General features: G+C 39.3%; 1 protein-coding gene and 1 non-coding gene across 3 annotated transcripts in view; one reads left to right on the top strand and one right to left on the bottom strand.

The window, feature by feature from the left end:
* The first annotated feature begins 3,700 nt into the window (after positions 1-3,700).
* Positions 3,701-25,007, top strand: part of OXR1 (oxidation resistance 1) — a 229,544-nt gene continuing 208,237 nt past the window's right edge. The window contains exon 1 of one of the 2 annotated variants that reach the window (XM_018077529.2): positions 3,701-3,767. In XM_018077529.2, the coding sequence (XP_017933018.2) occupies positions 3,751-3,767 (17 nt within the window). In that variant the 5' untranslated portion in view covers positions 3,701-3,750. The remainder of the gene's footprint in view (positions 3,768-25,007) is intronic. The other variant, XM_018077574.2, reaches the window with a different exon arrangement.
* On the bottom strand, positions 18,696-18,778 carry TRNAL-CAG. Its single transcript has one exon. It is a non-coding gene; the product is annotated as a tRNA-Leu (tRNA).

The following is a 25,007-nucleotide window of genomic DNA, read 5'->3' as shown; positions in this document are numbered from 1 at the left end:
TCCTGAGGACAGTACCTTCTATCGGAGAGGCAGTGGGTTCAGCTGAAAGGCAGCAGCTGACACAGCTGCCTTTGCTAAGCCAATGAAATGCTATGGGAAACATTTTTATGCAACACCAAAAACTCTATACAAAGGAAAAAAGGTCCAAAGTCCAAATTAATGTCTCATTTAATATATTTGTTGACTGTATCAGTCTTTTTTTTTTCCCTGAAAGAATATAGTTGTGCCTAGAGGGAATGGAAGGTGATAATGCCAGCAAAGTTTCTGCTGAGATCAGTAGCAGTGTGGGGTTAATGGTTGAACTTGATCTTAAAGGTTTTTTCCAACCTAAATTAATCTGTGATTCTCTGACTCTGTATCCAATGCCTTGCTCTTCCTATTTCTGCACCAGTCACCTTCAAGGGAGGTTGCTTCAACTACTCATCAATTTTTTACCTGTTGTCCTGTTTTCTGAGAAACTGCAGTACCTTATGTCATCCCTAAAATTATTATTTATATCCAAGAAGAGATAGGAAGCACTAAAGCCATTCAGAGTTCTTACAAACATAAAACCATACTACCTACTAATATACCTAACATAAAAACATAATACCTACTAATTTTAGATGCTTGTGAATGGTGCTTTTGAGTGGAAATGGAGACGATCATCAGTTGATTGAATAAACTGGGATTAAAATTTTCAGTGTCCAAGTTCCACTAATGCTTTTGTGACCATAAGTGATTGTGTAATTTTCAAATACGGGAGCTGGGATTCCAGGCCACAACCTAAATAGTTATGAAAATTCTGAAAACCTTGCTATTTCTAAAAGAAAAGGAATGCCTGACTCACGTACCCATTTATGCTCCACATTGTATAATCAGCTGTCTGAATGGCTTAAGATACTTAGTGTGCATTAGGGCAGAGGTTGAGTTGCAGTCTTTAATCTCATCCATGTTCCATCTCCGAGCTGCATATCTGACAGTGTAGGCATAGCTTAGACACGCAGGGAATGTGTATGCCCCAAATCCATTGATTTTCAATTGTAGTGGACACTTGGCTTACTTAAAGCCTTTAGAAATTCCCAATCAAGACAGCTAACTTGAAGCATGCATTTGTTATGCTCGCAAAGTAGAGGGACTGATGTTACTGAGTGGCAGGGAGAATAATTACATGGGAAGGAAAATGTACTTCAGGCTGATGATATTTGTGCTGCTTGCCCAGCTGCAAGGCTGTGATTCTGGAACAAGAGGGCATGGAAAGGAAGAGGGAGGTTCCCTTTGAGTCTTTGCAGCTGTACAAGTTAAGGAGACACACTGAAACCAAAAAAACCCTACACAAAACAGAAAAGAAAGTGCTTTAAGAGCAGCTGTTAAATTGAGACAAAAATGTCATTGCCCAAACCCATAATGAAATATAGTGCTGTGAAAATATCACTTCCTCGCCTGCAAGTAACAAGACATTTTATCTTGTGTCATTTGATATGATCTGACATGGAGATGTGAAGTCCCCTTGAGCATCTTACGAATTTAGGAGGGAATTTATAGACAAAAATCTGCCCGTCAGTCAAGATCATGTAATCACAGCTTGTTCCCGGTGAACAAAACATTTGTATTTAGATAGCACATTTACATTTAAAAATCAACAAAACTGGGATAGAATGTTTGAATTTGTAAGCTATATATTTTTGCTTTAAATTGAACATTTGAGATTAGGGCAGAAATGTTTCATTAGCATCAATATTACATTTTGTGGGGGCAGTGGGAGTATGAACTGACATTCATAAGGGGAGTGAACCAAAAACGGAAGCCGCTGCAGTCTTGTGGGAAGGGACGTGGTGGGAGAAGCTGGAGGGGCTGCTGCCTGCCTGCACTTTTCTGGTTGATACTTAGCTGCTCCTTAGGCAGGGAAGGACCAGAGTGCTGTGAACAGGCTTGCAAAAGGGACTTGATTTGTGGTGCTGGGAGCATGCAGAGCACCCAGAGCACTGCCTGGGCTGTCGTCATAGTTGCTCTTCCCAGTTTGTGCAGCATTTTTAGTCTCTGCTTCCAGTTCTGCTGGGAGCTGCTTCTGGCTGCAGCTGGCAATGGCTGAATCCTCCTGTGGGAGGGCCAAGCTCATGGGGAGCAGCAGTGTCAGCCTCCTCACAGCCATTGGCACAGCAATACAAGCTTCTCTGCTTAAAGTTGCCTGGGGTGGTGTGGAGGGTGTGCAGTGATGGTCTCAACACCCCACAGGGTATCTCCCTTGCCACCAGCTGCTGCTACTGTCCTTTGCATTTTGGAGGCCTTGGCTCGGAGGGCACATGGAGGGAGGCTACTGTTGGCCTGATGTGGGGCAGGGGGACCTGGGCAGGCCAAAGAAACGAGCTGACAGGAACCTCACGAAATTCAGCAGAAGCATATGCAAGTTCTTGCCCATGGGGTGGAATAACCTTGTGTAAAACGATGGTTGGGGACCAAGTGCCTGGGAAGCAGTGGTGCAAAAAGGGATCTGAAGGGCCTAGTGAACAGCAGTTTGCATGTGAGTCAGAGGCATGCCCTTACAGCAAAGAAAGTCACCTGCTTCCCTCAACTTCATGGGCAAAAGTGTAGCCAGCAGGTCAGGAAAAAATCCTTCCCCTCTACTTGGTATTTGTGAGGCTGACTGTGGAGTACCATGTCCAGTTTTGGGCTCCCCAGAACAGGAAGGGTGTTGACTTACAGAGCCCAAACAAGGTAGTCAAGAGACTGTAGCAAAGGGCATATGACACAAGGCTGAGAGAACTGGATCAACTCAGGCTCAGAAAAGATGGCCAAGAGACCATCTTAGTGCTGTCAGTGAGTACTTGAGTGGAGGACACAGAGGAAATCAATCTAGATTTTTCTCAGAGGTACACAGTGATATGATAAGAGGCAGTGGATCCAAGCTGTAACATAGAAAATTCTGATTAGGTATTAGGAAAATATTTTTACTGTGAAGGTGGTGAAGTACTGGAACTGGTTTCTGAAAGAGGCTGTGAACATGTTCAAGACTCAAGTGGACATATTTCTGAGTAACCTGATCTAATTATACTTACTTTGAGCTGTGGGCTGGACTAGGCAGTTCCTCCTGACCTAATTATTCTATTATTCTATAATATTTTTATATTTTTATATTTATATAAAAAATGGAATTTCTTTTTGTTGAAATAATAACGTTTCCCGAGGTTAGTACTTAGTAGGCCCACATCAGGAAGTTTCATATTGATATTAATATTTTCTTTCTGGAAAAATGACTTAATTTACTAAGCTAGTCATTCAACAAATTAAGCACCAAAACGCAATTAAGATATAAATTTATATAGCTGTGTTCAGCCTGGCAATTCAGGAAGACCTGTTTAGTTGCTTTAAGACACATGCATTTAACTCATGCACATGAATTTAATTGTAAAAGTCAAGGACTTTTAGATCCTGCACTATCACATAGCATTATGCCTAGCTTTTGTTGAGCAACTGCTCTAGCAACATCAGGTTTAAGCCCCAGCAGTAGGATTCAGTCTTAGGTTTTTTAACTCTTATCTTTTGTTTGTTAATCTTTACACAGTTTTGCTAACTTTTTTATTTCTATAAAATTGCTAAGTATTCTCTGAATTCTCACTGGAAGATGTTTACTAATGTACTTGTTGTTCAGGATATTAAAATCAAGGTCCTGAGTTTCTTGATCTAAAAATCTCTCTTTCTTCTCATCCAGGTCAATATAAACAGCCTGTGCAGAGCAGTGCATTCATAAATGTGAAACAAGCCCGCACCACCATGTTTGGCACTAAGAGGTCAGTTTCCACCGTTTTTGTTATGCTTTTCATCTAAAAAAAAAAAAAAAGGTATGACTGCTGTGACTCTAAACTAAAAATGTTACATTTTCTAAATATGTTGTTATACAAAACACATCATCTATATATATTACTCTTTTTATTATACTAATTGGGTTTTCTTTGCTGTACAGCTCTGGTCTACTTTAATTGACAGGTATATGGCATACAGGCCAAGTAGCACAAATGCAAATAGCTTCCTCAAGGCATTATGGGTCACAGCAAGAATGCCAAAGAGGACACTGTGCTAGTACTGGAGGGCATCCCTCCAGCTTTCTGGGTGTAGAAAATAACACCAGGAAAAAAAAAGCACCAGTATAAGTAAGGTTCTTTTCTGTCATTTTAGGGAATCTGTACTGAATATAAGGTAACTTTCACCTCTTACTCTGCATGATTCAATGTCATACTACCCCAAATGTCTCAAAAAATCAACAGTTTTGAGTTCATGGTGTCTACTTCCTGCGTCTTTGAATGCTCTTCATAAACATCAGGTCTCCTGTATCTGTCATAAACGGTATGGCCCTGCTTCCCCCACAGTTCCTGCAGCTGCACAAGCCCCCAGCACACTGAGGCACCTTGCCAGATACCAGCTACTGCACCCAGGGGCCTTCTGCAGGGGGGTGTGATTTCTCTGTATAACAAAGATACTATAGACCATTCCTGTCCTATGTGAACTCCCTGATTTTTGTGCTTTTAGGTTTTTAGTACAAACTAGTCAAGGACTTCAATGCTTCTGCCCTAGTTGCAGGGCAGCCGAGTGAAACCTTTGCCCGGTGCAGTGGCAGAGCACCTTTAATCTGGTACCTGGAGGAGTACCTCGCCTCTTCTGAATTGTTGTGAAGAGGGGAGGCTAGCTGGCCATTAGGTAGAACATATGAAACAGCATCCTGTATGCCTGCAGGAGTCAGGGCAGGCAAATGATAAGAAAAAGCACCTTGGTTTTCTGAAGCATCGGCTCCTGCACTGGTTGCACGAGGCTTCAGGATGAGCTGCAGTCCTGTCAGAGTCAGGGTGCTACCAGGGGCTATCCTGTCCACTGGGTCCTGCAGCTGTGGGTGTGGCTGCCTCACATGGCCACAAGTTCAACTTGTATACAAGATACAAATGCAGCACATTTTTAGGATTTTTTTTTCAAGAAAAGGAAACTTGAGTTGTATTTTTAGATAAAGACAGAATCTGTTGTTTTGTCAGTATGATGAGTTTGAGATAACTGTTGCTGAGGGTACAGTAATGGAATTGCAAACTTCCCATTTGAGGATTCCTGCTTTTAATTAGTTGCCTCTGCAGAATATTAACACTCCAGTAAATCAAAGACATTTTGTGAAATAAATTATTATAATACATTATATTCATGTGGATTAGTTATTTTTGCCACAGTTTAGTATAACCCCTATGAACTCCTTATGGGCTGATCTAACAATTTTTTTAACTGTTAGGATCATGTCTTTGTCTTTTCTTAGCATTATAAAGCAATGGCAAAATGAAGAATTGTGTATCATTGCTAGGCTTGAAATGTCTTTCTTTATCTTTTTCCTCACAGATTTTAATCTTGAGTAATATGCAAATTAAAATTCCCAATAAGGATTATTACAGACCATAAGAAATTTTCTCCCATATCTGCAAACAAGGTTTTAAGAAAAAAAGGCACATTTGAGGAACAGAATTTCTTTGTGTCTTCACTGTACTGTGTTCTGCTATTTCTCACTTTATGCAGACTGTTATTAATCACTTGCAATACATAAAGGATGTTCTGCTTCCTGGAGGGAAAGAGTCACAGTGGTCTTCCATAATAGTAGCCTTCTATGTGTAGACTGGGAAATTACATCAAGTATTCTTGAGATTGGTACCATGTTTTAGTTAGGCAGTGATTAAGTACTTGTCAGGTGTTTTGTTCTAACAATTGCAGTGCATTTTAAATTTAAATTTCATAGAGAACTATTAGTTGTGAACAAGAAAGTCTTGAGGTTCTATTGATCATTTTTAAATTTTATAAACTTCTACAGACAGACTGCCTAAAACTGTTGAGAGTTTTTGAATCTTAGTTTGATATGTTAATTCTCTTCCTAAAAAGAAATACTGTATTATTTTGGAAATATAATTAAGAACAGGAAAAGATGACTTAAGGTTTATTTCCTTGAAAAATTAATTTTAATTAGTTCTAATAATACATTACTAATTATAATCTCCACAAAACTTCTAATGAAATTGCAAAACTCTAGCTCAAAAGCTGAGTTATCTCCTGTCACCAGATCTTTGAAAGTTTCCTGGTATACAGTATCCAAGCTGCTTTTTCATTTATACCTTTCTCTTAATTTTGCATTTATTTTGTTTATTTGTTATTTTTAGTGGATAATCCCTTTTGAATGGGCTGATAAGAGTGCCCGTCCAACCAGAAAAGCTATGAGAAACTTTGTATGAGGCAGATATTTCTCATCTGCTTTGTAAGAAACTGTGTTGTTAATGTGAACTGACATTGCTAACAAAGAGGGGAATTCCTCTTAATTTCAGTTTCATTTGAGTGCCAATCCCATGCTTTTAAATACTAAACTGTTGTGGTTTCTCTGTTTTATATTGTATTCTGCTCTCATCTGTTTCACTATCATGCTAATTTTTCTCTAATTAATCTAATCTACAATAGACACCATCATTGAATAATCAGTACATATACCAGTGAGTTCCTGATGTGTTGTATTATTCATATTGTATACTTATTTCTGTTCTTTCAAGAGCAGTTGCTGATACCAAGCAACTGCTTGGTAAGGAAAGGAAAAGTATTTAAAGGGCTTTAGAGAAGGGATGTTTGTTTTATGAGAACCATCTTCATGTGTAGAAGATTCCCAGCACAGATAGGCTCCATATTAGCACATCTTCAGGATCTGCAGTAAACTCTGTCTCACTGTCTACCTACCACTGTTATGATGTTCAAGGGTACTCTTACTTGTGATTATCTATGTTCTGCAGTTTAGAAAACTCATGTTGTATAGCTCATTTAAACTGACAGTTATTGACTACTTATTAAGTTAAGAAAATAGTGTTCATTTGTAAGCTCCTGATATGAACAGACTGTAGTGTTTTCAAGATAATATAAGCCTAGTTTCTTCTTTTCCCTTAGTTGCAGAGAGGCTATGTTTACACATGGTTTCTAAATTTCATGTTTTTAATTGGCATTAGTCCTGGACCATTGCTGTGTTTGTTCTGATACCTCTGCCAGGTTTTAAAGCATGACCAGTGGATGCCCACAAAGCTCTGTCCATTACTGAGCGCTAAGAACATGTGCCAAATTTTTTTCCTTTGGGATTTTTAAGTGTACAAAAATAATTATCTGGCCAAATTATTATTTGACCTAAATTCTCATGGTGTTCACATGGTGTTCACTGTGCCCTTTCTTTTGCTTTTTAATTGGAAGTGACACTATTTAAATGAAGCTGTAACATGCTTTATGTCTTCTGCTCTGTTGTGGAATTAACTTTCTTACTGCTGAACTTTGTTACGGTAGCGAACTGCAAAATAATATCTACTTATGTGGACTCTCTTTAAGCTTACTTCCTTTTCCTAAATATGAACTTCTAATGTCTTGCACTGTTTTACTGCTTAGGGGTCTGGAGGCTGACTAATACAAAGTGATAAGGAGGCTGTGGGACTTAGGTTCTTGTTCAACCAGAACAGACACAGTCTAGAATACAGATGTATATAAGGCAACAGAATGTGTCGTAAACACAGACAGGGGGACAGAGTGGGAGACAGAGAAGGACTTGACACTGTGTAAGCAATAGCTAAAACACTGATGTGTTATCAACAGTTTCTTAATCACAAATCCAAAACACATCACCATATGGGCTGCTGTGAAGAAAATGAGCTGCATCTCAGCTCGATCCAATACAATGTAAAAAGCCCAATCAGTGTTCATATGCTGGAGCTTAAAGCTCCAATAAAATGGTTGTGTATATAACAAAAGATAGAAAATACATATTTTTCATTTACCAGTTCCTCTAATAAAAATTCAGCTTCCTATACATACAAATAAAGTCACAAAATTTTTAAGCAATGGTGAAGAGCTTTTAAAAATTTACTCTAAGCAGTCGCATCCTTAATTAGAAAATGTGAATTAATGTCTGGATATAATGTATATTTTTAGAAATGAAAAGATAAAAGAAATTTGTTTAATTTGTTCTTAACTAATTAATGTCTTCTCAATTTTATTTTTACAGAAGTTTATTTCACAATAAGGCTCTTGTGAAGGGCTTGTCTTGGGCTTCTTAAAGACATTTACATGAGCTAATCAGCCAACTTGGCATGTACATTTTGTTAGAGAAAGTCATGTCCATTTCTACACCAACTTTATGCTGTTGGTCTAATACTCAGAATTATTTAATTATCCTGATGTGTTTATTTACTATATCTTGGAGTTTCTGTAAAAGTGTCTGATTATTGCCTGCAGATTATTTAATTATAGAATTACACTTGCACCTCAGTTATAACCTTTAATACCACAAGTTCCTTCTTCAAAAGTTGCTGGCACTTGAAATTACAAAGAGGACCTAACATTTAGTGACTGGATTTTTGTTTGTTTGTTTGTTTGTTTGTTTTCTTTGCATTAGAATGCAAATTGTTTATTTATTTCTACGGTTGATCTCAAGTAATTAATGTATGAGCAAAAGAGCAGATACCTTTCTTGTCATGGTACCAGTTCTCTTATGCTTTAGAAGATTCAGGAGGTGCAGAGTTTCTGAATAAGACCCTTAAAATATATTGTGTACATGGCTGGGCTTTACAGTGTACAGGGATGTACACCCTGTTCAAGTTCCCGCTGAAGGGCAAAATGCTGGCATTTCCAAAGCCAGTGAAATTCTTTTGCTTTTATACTAGAAGTCATGATGTCACATTTTCAGATAATGCTCTTTACCAAGAGTATGCAGGATGAGGAAAATGTTTTATTTTGCTTTTTAAAAAATGCATTTGGAAGAAAAATATGCCAGGGTATAAACTGAAGGTCAGTCTTGCTGAATGATGAAGTCAGTTGAAGGTACTCATGCTGCAGTTCAGTCATTTCTTCTTGCACAGGAAAGCATGAAAAAATTTCCCAGACACAGATGAATTTTTCCTCATGCTCAGATTTCATGCTGAGCTTGGGCCTCAGTGCCCTGCAGATATCTCCAGTTGGTGGTATGTTTCTAGTCTTAGCAGAACTGCTCCTGGTCAATTCAGGCTGTAAAAAGATAAGATTTCTCTCATTTTTAGAAAATGACATCTGTAGATTAGAGAATTATCAGTGCTGCCACATGTGAAACCTACTCTCAATTTGAAACCTATCTAGTTTAATTCTAACTTCAGTGTGAAAAGCACATGTATGACAATCAGCACCTAACAGAGCTCAGTGGCATTATCCAGCCTCTGCTGCATCTTTCACATGTAAGAATAGCTACACTGGTGGTCAGAAATACATTTTCTCTCAGGGGTTGCTTGTCAGATACATCTCTGAAGCCTTCCAAGGCAGAGCTGGTACCACATAATGAGAGTAGTTGTGTCCTACAGACTTTTTCAAATGCTTCTGGCAATTACATAATTTCTCAGATGTCTCCCTTTTTAGGGATGCTTTTATAAATCCCTGCCCACAATCACACCACTATATCAGAGCAAAAGGCTTTTCTCCCTGTTCTTTATTTCCTAACAAAAATCCCAATATCCTGATAAAAACCAAGCCTCATTTCACAATGTGATATGTCTGCATCCTGCTTGTTTGTGTCTGAAGTCCCCAGGTTAAATTTTCAACATGGCGAATAGTGGATACCTGCTCAAGTCCCATGCTTTGCTAATGGGATGTTTTTCATGCTGCTTCTTGACACTTTTTTTAAACACTCATACTGATTTATTTTATGGCAGTGTTACAGAAGACAGTTTGGTAAAGCATGTTCTGATTCTGTATTCAGCAACATGAATCAGGCCAAGGGAATGGGACCAACTAACCGTCTGTGTGTGTGCTGTATTGCTGCAGATAGCAGTCATGGGTTGTTGGCTCTGTATTTATGTGGCCATAAATTGCCCGTTTTGCTGACACTTTAAAGTAAATGAAGGAAAGCATCAGCACTGCTGGCTTTCTGGCAGGAAGCCTAAGAGCAACTTGGTATGCCCTCTGTGTCTAAATAGTGCCACTTCGATGGAAAGTTTTAATTAAGTGCATGTCTGTGCGTGCAGAGAAGAAATCAAAGGCACTTGGGAGAAAGAAAGTGTATCTACTCCAGAGTCATTGAGGAGTAATCTGGTGAGAGCACTAAATGACTTTCAATTAATTGGAAAATATTTTCTTAATATTGCCAGAAAGGACAAGAGAAATCAGTCTGAAGGGAAGACTATAAAGTTATTCTGTAGATCTAATTAATTTGCTCTATACTGTTGTAAGATGTCATGGTAGTACAAATCCGAGGTATAGGAGTTGTGAAAATAATCTGATATGCTGGATTTCATTAAGCTTCCTAATTGTAATTATCAGAAGAATACTGGAAACTGGTTTGCCTACAGCTAGTATTTTTGATTTGTCATTTCTGTAGTAGTTTCTAAGCTTATAAACATCCAAAAATTCATTGTTAATACAAGTATAATTTTATAGCAAATATTTTATAGGTACTGGTATTAAAATTCTAGCTATTGAAATTGCACTAATCATATGGGAATTTTAGCTCTATTTCCTTGTTCTTTTAGTTACAGAAAGAAAATTCACTCAGTTTTCCTGAGACTGTCTAGAGGGGTGGCTCTTTATGAAAAGAGCAGTTATGAGGAGCAGGGATAATTCATTTACCGCTAGATATGGTCCATGATATATTTTACATAATGTTTGATATATGATTCATTGTTTTATCTGCACTACATCGAAGTTAAAAGGGCCAACCCTTTTGTTTGTACAGGTCTCATTATGTCATATTGTATTTGCCTTAATCCCTGTAATCTTTTTATGGCCTTAATACAGGATGGCTTCCACCTTCAGTTGGTTAAAGCCTGGTGCTAATAATACTAAGGTTGTGGGTTCAATCCCTGTATGGGCCTTTCACGTAAGGGTTGGATGATGATCCTTGTGGGTCCCTTCCAATTTAGAATATTCTGTGAAATCAGATTTATTATTCAGTAAATCTTTTTCCAGAAGAAATGGAGCTTTCTCAAGAGCCAGTCCAAAACTGTAACAAACTCCATGAGCAGCTAGGGATGACCACATAGTCTTATCTTTGTCCCTGGTTGATCTTCCACCTTTAATATAACTCTAAGATACTCTTTGCATTAAATAACCACAGTGAAAGAACAACACCAGTGGCCTGAGCCTTGTCATGGTGAACTCTTTTGTTCCTCTGTATGACAAAGTCAGCTCCATCTACTCATCTTACTTTAAATGCATATTCTTCTGTGAACTGTACTATCAGATGGAACCTTCCCCCATTCCCAAAGCTCCAAAGCTTTTTTGTTTCTTAACATGGAAAAGGTTATTTTTTGAACACAGAATTCTAGGTCTTATTTTCTAATGTCATGGAGACTCCTATGACTGAAGTGTCAGAATGGAAGGATACAGGCTTTTTAGGAAGGATAGGCAGGGGAGACAAGGAGGGAGCATCACCCTTTATGTCCATGATCAGCTGGAGAGCATGGAACTTCATTTGGGGATGGATGAGGAGCCAGCCAACAGCTTATAGGTCAGGATTAAAGAGAGGCCAGGGACAGGTGACATTATAGTGGGGGTCTACTATAGACCACCCAAGCAGGAAGACCGAGTGGATGGGGCCCTCTATAGACAGAGAGAGGCAGCCTCCCATTCTTACAAGCCCTGGCCCTCATGAGGGACTCCAACCACCCTATCTGTTGGAGGGGCAACTCAGCAGTCTAGGAGGTTCCTGGAATGGATTCCTGATAAATTCCTTCTCCAAGTGATAGAGAAGCCAATAAGGAGAGGTGCTATGCTGGACCTTGTTCTAATGAACAAGAAGAGACTGGTGGGGAATGTGAAGCTCAAGGGCAGCCTTATCTCCAGTGACCAGTGGAGTTCAATATCCTTAGGGCAGCAGGCAGGGTGCACAGCAATCTCACTACCCTAGACTTCAGGAAAGCAGACCTTGTCTCTCTTGAGGTGCCCTGCTTGGTAGAGTACAGAGGATAAAGTCCTGGATGGAAAAGGAGCCCAAGAAAACTGGTTGATATTCAAGGATCACCTCCAAACTCAGGAGAGTTGCATCCCAACAAAGAGGAAATCTTGCAAAAATGTCAGGAGACATGTATGGGTGAACAAGACACACCTGGACAAATTCAGACTCAAAAAAGAAGCCTACAGAGTGTGGAAACAAGGAGAGTTAGCTTGGGAGAAGTACAGAAAAATTGTCTGGGCAATCAGAAGTCAAGTTAGGAAAACTAAAGCCCTAGTAGAATCAAATCTAACCAGGGACATCAAGGGTGACAAGAGATGTTTCTGTTGGTACATCAGTGACAAAAGGGAGACTAGGGAAATTGTGGGCCCTCTCCATAAGGAAATGGGAGACCTGGTTACCTGGGGTATGGAGAAGGCTGAGATATTCAATGCCTTTTTTGTCTTAGTCTTCACTGACAAGATGCCATTTCAGATGTATACAGCAGATGGGGAGTCTCATGGGAAGGGGAGAAATAAATGCAACAGATGCATAATACGAGGAAAAAAGCTATTTATGAGAATAGTTCCAAGAATTGAAGATGCCATTAGAAGGTTATTTACCTTTTGGCAAAGCACTGGATTTTGCCTGACTTCTTTTAGTGCAGGAGATGAGAAATATTTTGGCATTTATTATGAGAAACTAGTTTTAAACAGAATAATCTTATTTCTCTGGGTATTATGGAGCAATGCTAGATGCCTCCACTGCTCTGACAAAGACAGGAATCCTTACAGACAACATAGGGAAAATCCAGAACTCAGAAAAATTATGCATCTCAGAGTACTCCAATAAAAGTAATGAATGCACTGGTCTTAAAACCTTTTTGAGATCACCACTTCACATTAAGGTAGAGCAATGGTTCTGAGCAGAGTGAAGGAAGATGTGAGAAACATTGCATACACCAGGCTTGCGCTCGGCTCCTCAGGCAGTGCATAGGCAGGCTCTGGAATTTTTTGCAGCAGCATCTGAATGCTAAAAAGTTCAGAAAATGTCAGAAAAAAAACCATTTTTTAATGTGAAGGTGGTCAAACACTGAAAGAGGTTGCCACAACAATTTATGGTCTCTGTCCTGGCTGATAATCAAAGCCCAACTCATTGTGGCCCTGAGATCAGCTGAGCTGGCTGTGAGCAGGAGGATCCCCAGAGGTCCCCCCAGCCTCAATGACCTTGTTGCAGGCTATGAAACAAAGAAATACCTCTACAGTAGGAAGCCTCTGAACCCCAAATTTCTGGAAGAAGTGAAGCTTCGTCCTACTGTTTGTCCTGGTGTTTACCACTGTCTGTGTTGATTTCTCCCTCAGGGCTGGTCTTGGCCACCATCCCAAAGGATGCTGAGCTAGGTTGATCATTGGTCTGATCCAGCATGGATGTTCTTGTGTGTGTTAAGAGGATATTGGGCTAGGCTGCAGATAGGGAGTAAGTCTAATTATGGAGGAGAGATTATTTAGGAAAGGAGGTTAAAGCAATGCAGCTATGCCTGTGATCCATGCAGGGCAGCCCAGGGAGAGTGCTGACATTGAGATTTTGCATGAGGTTTTGTTTTCTTATCTGCTGTATGATATAAGGCTTGTGGGCCCTCCTCTTTGAGGAGGTGTTGAAGGTCCTGGATGCTTTGGTGTGGTGTCTATGTAGCTGTGCAACAGCAATGGGGACCATCCACTGTGCTGTGTTGGGGAGAGCAGGAGCTGTCAGAGCATGGCACTAGCACTGGCACTGAAGGAACAGGAAAACAAATTAATTCCAGTTAAACATGAATGTGACATCACCACTCTGAGGTAAGTGTGACTATTTCTAGCAGCAAACAGGTGGTGGTTTGTCTAACAGTAAAAACACAGCATTACCTTTCAAAGGGGAATGTGACTTTTGCAAGTGGAACAAGACTTCAGGACAGTCATACCTACAAATAAATAGTTTCTTCCAATAATTTGCATGTGTTATGAAAAACACTAGTAGCAGAAAGAATAACAAGGTGCCTCATATTGTGATGATGTCTGTCTGTAGGAGATTCAGATGCAAGCTTGGCTTGCAGCAGGTAGCTTTTTGCCTGTGTTGTCTCAAGTGTCTCTGCTATCAGAAACAGCTATGTGTGGCTTTTACTTTCTGAGCACCCGTGTTTCCTCATGCCAGAGCTGCCCTTTGGGCCTGCCCCTCTGCAATGTGGGTTATGCCAGTAGAGATCCAGGACACCTGCACTGAGAGAACAGCTTCTGGGTGCATCATCTTTAATACAATGATCAACTTGCATTGTCTGAATTGATTCCCATTCATAAAGCTGACATATAATCGACATCAGAGTTAACCATCAATGTCCTCAGCAGAGTTAGTCTAGCTTTCATGTTTTAATAACTCTGAACAGCATGGAGTTCCAGGTAGATTCCTTTCAAGGTAGATTCATTAGGGCAAAAAAAATCATTAGCAACTGGTAATGGATTGTTTCTCAGTAAGATAAACGCAAATTCAGACATGCTTTGAACTGCCAGTGTTGGCTCACTTCAATGACAAAGGGAGCAGGTAAGCCATGGTGTCCTGATTATTCCTTTTACTTCTGTCTAAAAAAGAATCTTTGAAGACCACAAGGTGTTGGAAATATACTGTCCTATCCACTAATGAGTAGTAGAACTAATGAGATATCTCACAACTCCCTTAGTGTCCACATACTTAACATATACTTGTCTGAACTTCATCTAATTCTTTTCAAAGTGATGTGTGACATTGGTGTCAGGAGAGAAATACTGAAAGTAGTTTCCATTCTTTTCAGTCGTTTAGTCACTCATGCTGAGTGATCAGATCAGATTTGGGCATCTATTATGCTTTGTGATGAGCATATGAGAGGGTCTCTGCCATGCTGTATTCTCCTTTAGTTCATGGGCAATATTCATAAAACCAGGATGAGGAAGGTTTGCTGATAACCATTTGTTTGCTAGAGAAAATTTTATCTGAAGGAATAAATACTATGTGGCAATATCCTCACATGTATGACAGTGCAGCAGTAATGGTGGAAGCCCAGGTTGCTCATAAAATTATCTATTTCCCTGAAACTCCTTCAGGGGAATTTCACACAGGGTCTACCTCTGTTATCTCCCCTTCTGGTCATTAAGGGCTCTGCTCACAAGTAGAGTTTTGGTGACAGCTGCCACAAGGAAGAGGAGAATCCTTATTCCTTATTACCTGAAAGGCTGTATTTAGTAGAGGCTTCCTGAAAGCAAACTTTGCCTTTGGTAAAGCACAACAACTTTCTGTGGCTTTTACCTGCTGTTTGCATTGGCACCTTGAAATATGTTCGTTTGAAAAAGTGTATAGTCCCTTTCTTAAAAAAAAAAAAAAAGAGAGGAAAAAAAAAAGAAAAAAAGAAAAAGAAAATATTTGCCATTCTCTGTATCTTGTTTACCAGAAGCACTCCCTCATGCACCATACCACAGACAAAAAAAATTTCCGAGCTCCTTGTTTTTCTGTACTTCTCGCCTTGTGACATTTTCTCACAGGAAATATTCACAGCATATGCAAATGTTGAGAGTTTGGTCTCCATCCTTGTGACTAGCAATGGCTAAGATGTATGCAGTTTCAATCTCAAAAAAAAAAAAAAATCATGTGCTTCCTTTAATAATGGAAATTATTTAAGTCTGAAGATCTTGTCTAGCTAATATGATTATTTTGGCTTTAAATTGACTAAAGAACTGAACATATTCATGTGAAGAGTCTGAACCTAGCCTCACTAAATAGCTTCAGCTTGTATATGAAAAAGTGCAGATATTGGCATGTGATTATGAAATACCAAGCATACATACTGATATCAGATTTTTTTAAGAATAATTGTTTTTCTTTCCCTCAGATGCCTCTGTAGATTATGTCCAGTTCATCTTGTGAAAGTTTCTGAAAGCCAATTTATAGGAAGAGACTTGTCTCCACAGAACTTCTTACTATCAATTAATGTGTGTTTTGCCACAATTTGGTGCATTTTTTTAAAAATGACTGTAACCTACATAACATATTAACAAAGGATTTGACAGATTTTTTTATTCTGTTCAGGCCTTTAACACAGGATAAATTATATGCTTGAGAACAAGGAATTGAACTTTATACAGGGATTTCTTGATGAAATCCTGTGGTCTTTCTTGATGAAATCCTGTGGTCTTTGTTATTTATGATGGCCTTGGATTTGACCCTTCCTCTCCCTCTTTTGTTTTGTCCATTATTATGGTCTGTGATTATGGAAGAATTGGCTTGGCAGACTGTTATGTTTTATTTTGTAATTATATTGAAAATCCAAATGAAATTCATCTGCATATATTATTCACCCATTACAATGGGTTACTAGAAGGGAAATGCTGATAACTACAAGCTATGAAGAGCTCTTGGCTGCAGAGTTTTTATCCTGTAGCTCTGTGCATCCTGTTATGTTGCGGCTGTTTCGTAGGAGATTTGCATCAGGGGGTGAAATCCTAGGACCACTGAAGTACTTGTGAACTCCCACTGAAATTAGGGTTTTTCTTATCCTGAATGGTGCCTGGAGCCCTGGAGCCTCTCTCTCTCTGCCCCCCATGCAAGCCTCTCAATGGGCATTAAAGTAGGGTCAGTAAGGGACTGTAGAAAAAAAGCTACAATTCTGAATAGGTATTTGAATGCATAATTTTTTAGTGAATGTTTACTCACTAGTAGTTTTTCAGGATACTTAAAACATCTTAAATACTGTAGGTACATCTGTTGTGATTTATGTGACCTCAGTATTAACATTATAATTGAAACAAAGTTAAGGAAGTTCAAGAATTCAAAGTTGCTGTTTTGCTTGTGACATACAGTGGTTTATATGTATATCTATATATACACATATATATATATATATTTATCTCAGTTACATTTTTTCCACAAACTTTAGCAAGGGTCTGTACTATTAGTTTAAATCAAATTACTTCTAACCCTAATATTGGATTGATACCTCTATAACATAGACAATATACTACTATTGTAAATTGTGTTGGTGAGACCTGATGATGCTGATTTCAGGTTTCATCCAAAATCAATCCCACAGGAAGACCAGCCAGCCCTTTAACCTGCAACTTAGAGTTCAGGATTACTGCTTTGGGCAGCTGCCTATTGATTTTATTGTATGCTTGGCAGATCCAAACATGCCAGAGTTGCTGTGTGTTCATAGCATGCAAATGTGCTGCTTTCAGAATTCCAATACTGGTAGAATTGGTGTCAGGAATAGGGAATTAAATACTGATTTAGTTTTAATAGTTCAGGAGGTGAAAGCATTCCTGTGTATGTTTACAGCCTGTAGTGCTGCTTGCCTAGTAAGAATGGATGGGTTAACACCACTCCATGGGTTAAAGTTTTGGAGAAAAACAGATACATATCTTCTGTACACAAGGTGTGGTAGATAAATATTTTGTGTAGGTAAGCAACTTTACTCAAGGAATGTTTAGTAGTATTTGCAGATGGAAGGAATTAGTTAACTTTGTTAGAGTCTGTGTTAATATCACATAATTAAAACACTACCTCAATCTGTTTTTTCCCCTGGAATAGTTCGTTAATTCATTTATTTTATCTGCAAATGTATAATGATCTAGTGTTATGTGTACTCAGAAATCATTACCGGGTGTCTGCTGAGTGTTTGCGGTACTGGATATTTGACATTTGCAATTTATGGCACTAAAAATCCTAATCTTCCACTTCATTCATGGGAAGAATGTTCTTATGACTGTTGTGATCTTGTTTTTCACAAATACTTTGTATTCCAGGATTTCACTTAGTGTGTATTTAACTCTAAATATGTAACATGAAAATTTAATTCATTTACTGATTCGTATCTGCTTTTGAGAAGCTTTTAGATTTTAACAAATCAAGAACACCAAGTAAGAGCCAAGGTATTTAGGAGAACAAGTTAAAAGAAAAAGAAAGAAAAAAAAAGGAAAAATGCAGCTAGTTTTGATATGAAGCTGTAGTTATAGAACACACCTGGAGCCAAAATAACAGCTCACCTCCAGCAAAAGGGAGAGGGAGGTTCTGCCTCCTCCCTCTCATGTTCTGCTCTACTCACTCCCCTCCTCTTGCCTCTTAAACAAGTACCAGAACTCTCCAGGTGATTGCCTGGCAGGTAGGACCCACTCCCTAAAGCAGCAGAAGACGAGCTTGGGGCAGTTACAGTTCTTGCTACATCAGTGAGGAGTATAACCTGGCATCCAGCATCAGAGCTAGTGCAGAAGGATGGAGGGCTAGTGGTGGAGAGGAAGAGGAAACCCCACCAGATTTTGGGGTTGCATTATGAACTGCTCCCTGCTTAAGGCTGAAACAGTTAGATCTTCCATTTTAATTTAAGACTCTGTTTTTAAATTTTAGAATAGAATAGTTCAGCTGGCAGAGACCTTGCAGTGATCACCTAGTCCAACTGCCTGACAATTCAGAGCTGACAAGAAGTGAATGCGAGTTGTTAAGTGCGTTGCCCAGATGCCTCAAACACTCACAGGCTTGGGGCATTGACCGCCTCTCTAGGAAGCCCGTTCCCGCGCTTCGCCACCCATCAGTAAAGATATGCTTCCTAGTGTCCAGCCTGAGCCTCCTCCGGCACAGCTTTGAACCATTCCCGCACGTCCTGCCACTGCATAGCAGGAGGAAGAGATCCGCACCTCCCCTCCCCTCCTCAGGAGGCTATGGAGATTAAGGGCATCGGCTCAGCCTCCTTTTCTCCGAAGTACACGATCCCAAAATCCTCAGTCGCAGCCTCCAGAAAAACAGCTGTCAGAAGTGGGATTCGAACCCACGCCTCCAGGGGAGACTGCGACCTGAACGCAGCGCCTTAGACCGCTCGGCCATCCTGACTCACATGGTATTGCTCCCGTGGCTGTGTCATTCTCTATTTGTAGGTATGTTCAGTGATGCAATACTGTACTGTTTTCTACACACAGCAGGTGTCAAAAAATATTCCAAACTAAAATGTATTTTGTGTTGACTCTATTGTAACTATAATAACTGATGTTAATTTGGTACATGCGGCTGTTTCATTCTGAATCTGAGTGTTATTATGTTGAGAAAGAAGCAGGCACTGTCGCACATAAATTACATATGCCATGAAGCAGAAATTTGAAGGTGTACAGAAATTAATGAAAATGTGGTATATTGCATAAGGACACTGGTTAAAGCTGATTTGTTTCCTGTAATGTCTATGAAAATCCTCTTGAGATATGTACTAGTTATTCATGGTAAGAGTTTTCACTGTGATATTTGAAAGGGGACTGTGGCACTGAAACAAAATATATGTTCTTTTGCTGCATTTTTTTTCCTAAAGAATTTATGCACATGAAAGCTGCATACAGGAAGCTCTAAACATACCAATTTGGTCAGGATTTGGGAGTAAAAGCCAATGTGAAAGGCAAGAGGTGTACTTGTTTGAGAGCATCAGATTTAAAACCCAGTGTCTCTGTTTGGAATGTAAACTTAACAGAAAAAAAATCAAATTTTGAAATGGGACAACCAAAAACTGACTATCAGAAATGGCAAGTATACCCTCTGGCCTCAAAACATAATCATTCCTCAGAACCTTAAGAAGCAATATTTTCCATTGGCAAAAAAAGGCTACAGTCTCTACTAGATTGGCCAAAAATTGATACTGATTTTATTTGGTACTGGTATTGGAGGGAAATCATAGCTGCTGTTTGGAGAAACCAATTCTTCTGGCTCCAGTTTGACAATGTCTTTCTAGCACTGGGGAGCCCAAAGTGCCGGGCCCTGTACTTTGATGCAGTCTCGTGGGTACTGAGTTGAGGGAACTAATGACTTGTCTTGACCTACTGGCCATGTCCTTCCTTGGAGATACAAAAGAGTTGACTACACAAGGCCTTCTCTTGTCCTTACTTCAGAGTCAGATCTTATCTTGAAAGTTGACTTTGCTTTGAGCAAGACTTCAGAGCAGATCAATGCCAAAGGTCCCCTCAAACCTAAATTGTTTTGTGATTCTACAACTGTGTCCTATAATTTTGAATTGCTGGGGAAAAAACTAAATAGGTCCTAATTTAAATCAAGTCTAAGTCATGAAGATAACATTACCCATTGGCTTCCAGACTTGTGGATTGCACAGGAAGGCAGAACTAAGTGCATACCAACCATACAGTGATCTTGGTGAAGAATCTGCCTAAGCCTAGTCCTGGACAGTACTCCTTTAAGAGGAGCATTTTTTGGCCCAGAACTTCAGTTGACTTAAGAGTTAACACTCAGGCTGTTGCTTAAAAATCTGTAGATATGGCTAACTTACTGGTCAAAATGTAGTGGTACTTGGTATGCAGTTGCCATACTGACTGAGTTGAGCTCTAGTAAGTGAACTGGAAACCTCACTAAAAATGTCATATTTAAAAAGATGTACATATTCCTCACATGCTTTGGCACAGACTTAACTAACTGCCTGTCCATCACACAGTCAAACTCACTGGACTTGAGACTGGAAGTTGTTCTGTTGCAGGATGTTGATGGGCTCCAGGATTGTTGATTGTGTTCCTTATCATCCTTGTTGATAGTCTCTCTTATGTCTTTATGCTGCTGCTCAACCAGTCAGTCATTTACACTGATGTCAGGGTACAGTAGCAGTCAATTTATTTAAATGCTGGGTCTGCTATCTCCAGCACTGGAGATAAAACTTATCACAACATTGCTTGATATGAAAGGCTTTTCTCCCACCTTTGCTATCCCTCCTGTTACTTGATAGCCCTTCCTGGGCCATTGTGGGTTTCTGTCCTGCTTTAAGGAAAGTTTCTCACGAAGTGAGAGCATCTTTTGTGCCATTCTTTCTCTGAATAGGAAACTTGTTTTCCTCCTTGTGTTTCAGAGCTCTCCCTGGGGCCCTGAAAGGAATACTTACTAAATCAAAAAGAATGGCTTAACCCTGTGGGACCAATTCATCTCTTTCCAAAGAGAAAGGGGAGCATGTTATATGGGTGATAATGACATTAAACATGGTTAAATGAAGACTTGCCTTAAAATTATGATGCCTTTTCAATATTCTTATAACTTCTGCAAAAGGAGATGTGCTTGATTTTACTGGTACCACTAATCCTTTTTTTTTTTTTGTTGCACAAACAGAAATACAAAGAGATGCATAGCCTCAAAATGTTCTCAAGAACCTGGGAAGCTACTCTTCCTACCCCCTGTAATCTTTAGGGACCAGACTCACTCATTTATATTAAAAATATATTTTCATCAGTAGCAGAAGCAGATTGTAAGATAGAAACAAGACTGTCATGTGTCAGGACTGTGTTGTCTCAGCTGACAGCTGTTTTGCAGCAGAACCTCAAGTCTTGTCATGGTCACAGATAGTAATGGGCTTGAATAGTAATAGAGGCTTTGTCCTGAGCCTATTCCCTCCATTCTAGTGGGAATTAGAGGTTTGAGGGGTGCAGCTGAGAAAAAAAAAGTGATCATCTTACTCTATTCACATGGGTCTTCTTCATTAAATAACTCATCTTCAAAGTACCTTACAAGCAAGAATGCTCAGAAACCTCCTTTGAATTAAGTACACTCCCTTAAATTTCCAAAATAAGTAAACTACTTTTGAAGAGATAAAGCAGATTAAATGTGTGGAACCCTGTGGCGCTTCTAGGAGATCGGGAATACTAGAGAAGGCTGGCATAGCATGTCTGCACTCTCTGTGATAATAACAGAAAATGCCTCAGGAGCATATATTATCAGCAGGATCCAGAAGAGATACAGCATCTGTGTGTTTGGCAGGGGAGGGAGAATTCCTTCTATCCCCTGAAATGGGTGACGAGTATCAGCTTTTCTTTCCTCCCAAATCACTATTTCACATGAACATGGGTACCAACTGGAGAGCTCATTGCTCTGTGATTGCTGCCTGTTGAGTTGGAATAACTTTTTTCCTTAATACTTTTAATTCCAAGTGAAATTTAGGAGTTCTCCAAAACAAAAAATAGAACTGCCTTTATTTTAATGATCATGTCTTCTGTTCACAAGTCATGGGTATGGACTTTTGTTCCTGCTTAGGTTAAGTCATTAAGAGCTGTGAGGTGTGAGGATAGTGAGTGGATTTCTTGTCTGCTTTCATTAGAACATGTCCTGATGAAAAGTTAAGCTCAGTTTTGTTCCCACCCTGTCCTCTTCATGTCCAGTAACCTTTCAGCTCCCATGAATGGAAGTAGTTACATCTATGACTGTCAATACAGGATGTGGATGGGGGTGTATATTTAACGTGGCTGCAGTAAAAGGTAACTTGACAGCTGACACTGGGGCAGAACTTGACCTACAAAATCCTAATTACTAATTGATGAGTAAGCATCTAATCTGACTTTCAGCTTCCAGCTCAAGTGTTCTAGTAATGAAAAATATCCTTGTGCTTGTTTGGAAAAGTGAAAAAAGAAAAGAATCTGTACATCATTGGAGATGTGATAATCACGGAAACTCATAGTAACAGAATAATTATATTTTGTTGTTAACAGTGATTTTATTTTCATTTTTAGATAACAAATTCCTAAAATATTTGAAGCAAAACTGCATATTTTTGCTCTGTTAAGTTCTGTCCTTATTTATAAAGGCAATAGCAAACAACCTGAAGGAACCTGAAGGAGCCTTGGTAATTAATTAATGTTAAAAGAATCAGTTGATGTTCTGATTCCCAGACTCTTGGATGAAAAACAGTGATGAAAGTAGTTTATCATGTAACCTGTGATGGAGACCCTGTGTCCTCTTTTGGCAGTTTCAAAGAAGGCTGGGACATGGTAGAGAAGTTTTAGCTTAAATGGTGCTAAACAGAGTTTGGCTGTGGAGAGCAGGATGATTTAGTGATTATGAGAACAGAAGATTTAGTGAACGGGGAGCTCAAGAAGGGCTTGCCTCCTGCTAGCTCAAGGAGGGAGAACCATAAGGGATTATCTACAGTGTTGCAGGTGTTTGGCTCTTCCAGATTTTTTGCAGGGCAATAAACAAGCTTTGAATAAAGGACAGTACTTGACTGTGGCCTGGTTTCTATTTCCATGTGATAGAGCCACCTCCTACTTACTAAAATTATATGGAAACAGTATATCCCAAGCCTGTTGATACTGGATATTGATTGTGCTTGGCACCTGCTTTTGAACATTCCATCCTTTCTCTCCTTTCCAGATGGAATGTATTGAGTCTGTGGCCATTCACTCTGATACACAAGTGAATGTTGCTTTTGAGATGCAGAGGACAGAGGCAACGAGTGTCCAGCTGGTTTTATATGGGCCTATTTGCAATAAAAAAAGAGTGCAACCAGTACAGCACTGCTAATTATCACACAATAAAGACAATGATAAATAACAATGACATTATATATATTATGTAATAAGAGCATTAAAATATTGAATCATTAATGATTAGCATATTATAAAATATGGAAGGTTTCTTAAGAGTGTTTTATGTTTGGAAAGTGGGGTTCATCAGTGCAGTTGTCAATACCAGAGTCTTGTGACTGTGTTATACAGTATGTTAAAGAAATAAGCAATATGTTAAGTGCAAAATACTTTGCCCTTCACTGTGTACAGAAAACAGTAACCCAGTAACTGACAAATATTAACCATCCCTTAGACTTCCCTCATTTTCTAAAAGCAGATATTTACATGTTTACTTCTCTTATCCCAAAGAGAGATAGTATCTTTTTTTTTTTCCCTCCAAAGGCTTTCTATTTGCATGATTAATATGTTCCTTGCATACTGAGAAGAGGAATATCTGCTTCACTCTGGTACCCATGCTGACTCCACATCGATTGCTCTCCAAATTAACATAAGAACTATTTATGTTTGCGACAGAAAGAAATCCTGCTGGTTTTGAGTGTGGTTTTCTTGTTGACATTTTAGAAACTCTTTCAGTCTCTTCTTAATATTTAGACAAACAAATATGTTTGCTTTTTGTGGTGCTGCTGTTGACATTTCCTAAGGGAATTGCTGAAGATGTTCACAACTTCCTGGCACAGGCATGCTGTAATGGAATAGTTCTTTGCTTGTGGCCCTGACACAAATTCTTTTTAACTGATGTTTTTGCTGAAAGTAATGTGATTGTGATAACTTACGTGAGTCAGGGTAAATGTGAGTCAGTCCTGGCTATTTTGGGGAGCATAAATGTCTGCTAAACTACTTAGTGTTTTGCTTCTTGCAGATATAACAAGCAGAAGGTGCCAATTTATTGTGTGCCTCAGAGCCTCTGTGCTGCACAAACATCTGCAGTGCAGAGCGAGAAGAAGGTCCATGAGGAGCATTGGTAATTGGTGAAGCCTGACGGCCAGGGAAGCTTGTAACTCTACCAGCAGAAATTGGTCAGTTAGGGGCTTGGCTAATTTTGGAGCCAGTAGCCATGAAAAACAATCACATAGCATAACATGCCCTTATATGTGTAGTGTATGCCCCAAGGGTGCTCCAGATGAGACACAGACTGATGTTGTTGTGAGTTTGCTTTTACAGGACATGGTTTTGAACCTGTGTATTGCCATAGCTTTAATATCTGGTCAGTACAAACAGTGTATAATTACAGTAGCAATTAACCCATGACTATCCACTTCAAGAATTTATTTAACCTTTTTTGTGTGAAGGTTTTGAAGACTCTTTAAGCAGGTTGGGTTTAATTACAGAATCCCTGATTAAAAGTATGCAACCAGACAGCCAGTTTAGCCTGTGTCTGTATTAAAAATGCCAACATTGTTACTACAAGAATCAGCTATAGCTTACAATCTTTTAGCAAGACAGTATCTCTTTATGACTGGTCACCATGTATTGCAGCTATGAAACAGATTTTCCTCAAGATACATTGCTTTTTAAAAATCTTTTCAATTGAAAAGCATTTCTGTTTCTGGGATTATCCTAACCTCGGCTGCTAAATCCTCTGCATTTTCAGTGAAATTGTAGAGAAACTCGTTTGCCAGACGGTTGTGCAGTGGCATTTTGGCCATGTTGTTTGTTCTGTTTCCCAGCCCTTCAGCAGAGGCTTGAGGAGAGGCAGTCTTTATTGGTCTGTGGCTGTTCCCCTCCCTTGAAAAAGAACAAAAACTGTCAGGAAGAAAGATATTCATCCTAAAGGTAGACTCCAGTTACATTAA

Source organism: Manacus vitellinus, unplaced genomic scaffold (assembly GCF_001715985.3).
Source record: "Manacus vitellinus isolate BGI_N305 unplaced genomic scaffold, ASM171598v3 scaffold_1_pilon, whole genome shotgun sequence".
Lineage (NCBI taxonomy): Eukaryota > Metazoa > Chordata > Aves > Passeriformes > Pipridae > Manacus > Manacus vitellinus.
The sequence above is the reverse complement of the archived record's forward strand: the minus strand, read 5'-3'. Positions and strand labels throughout refer to the sequence as shown.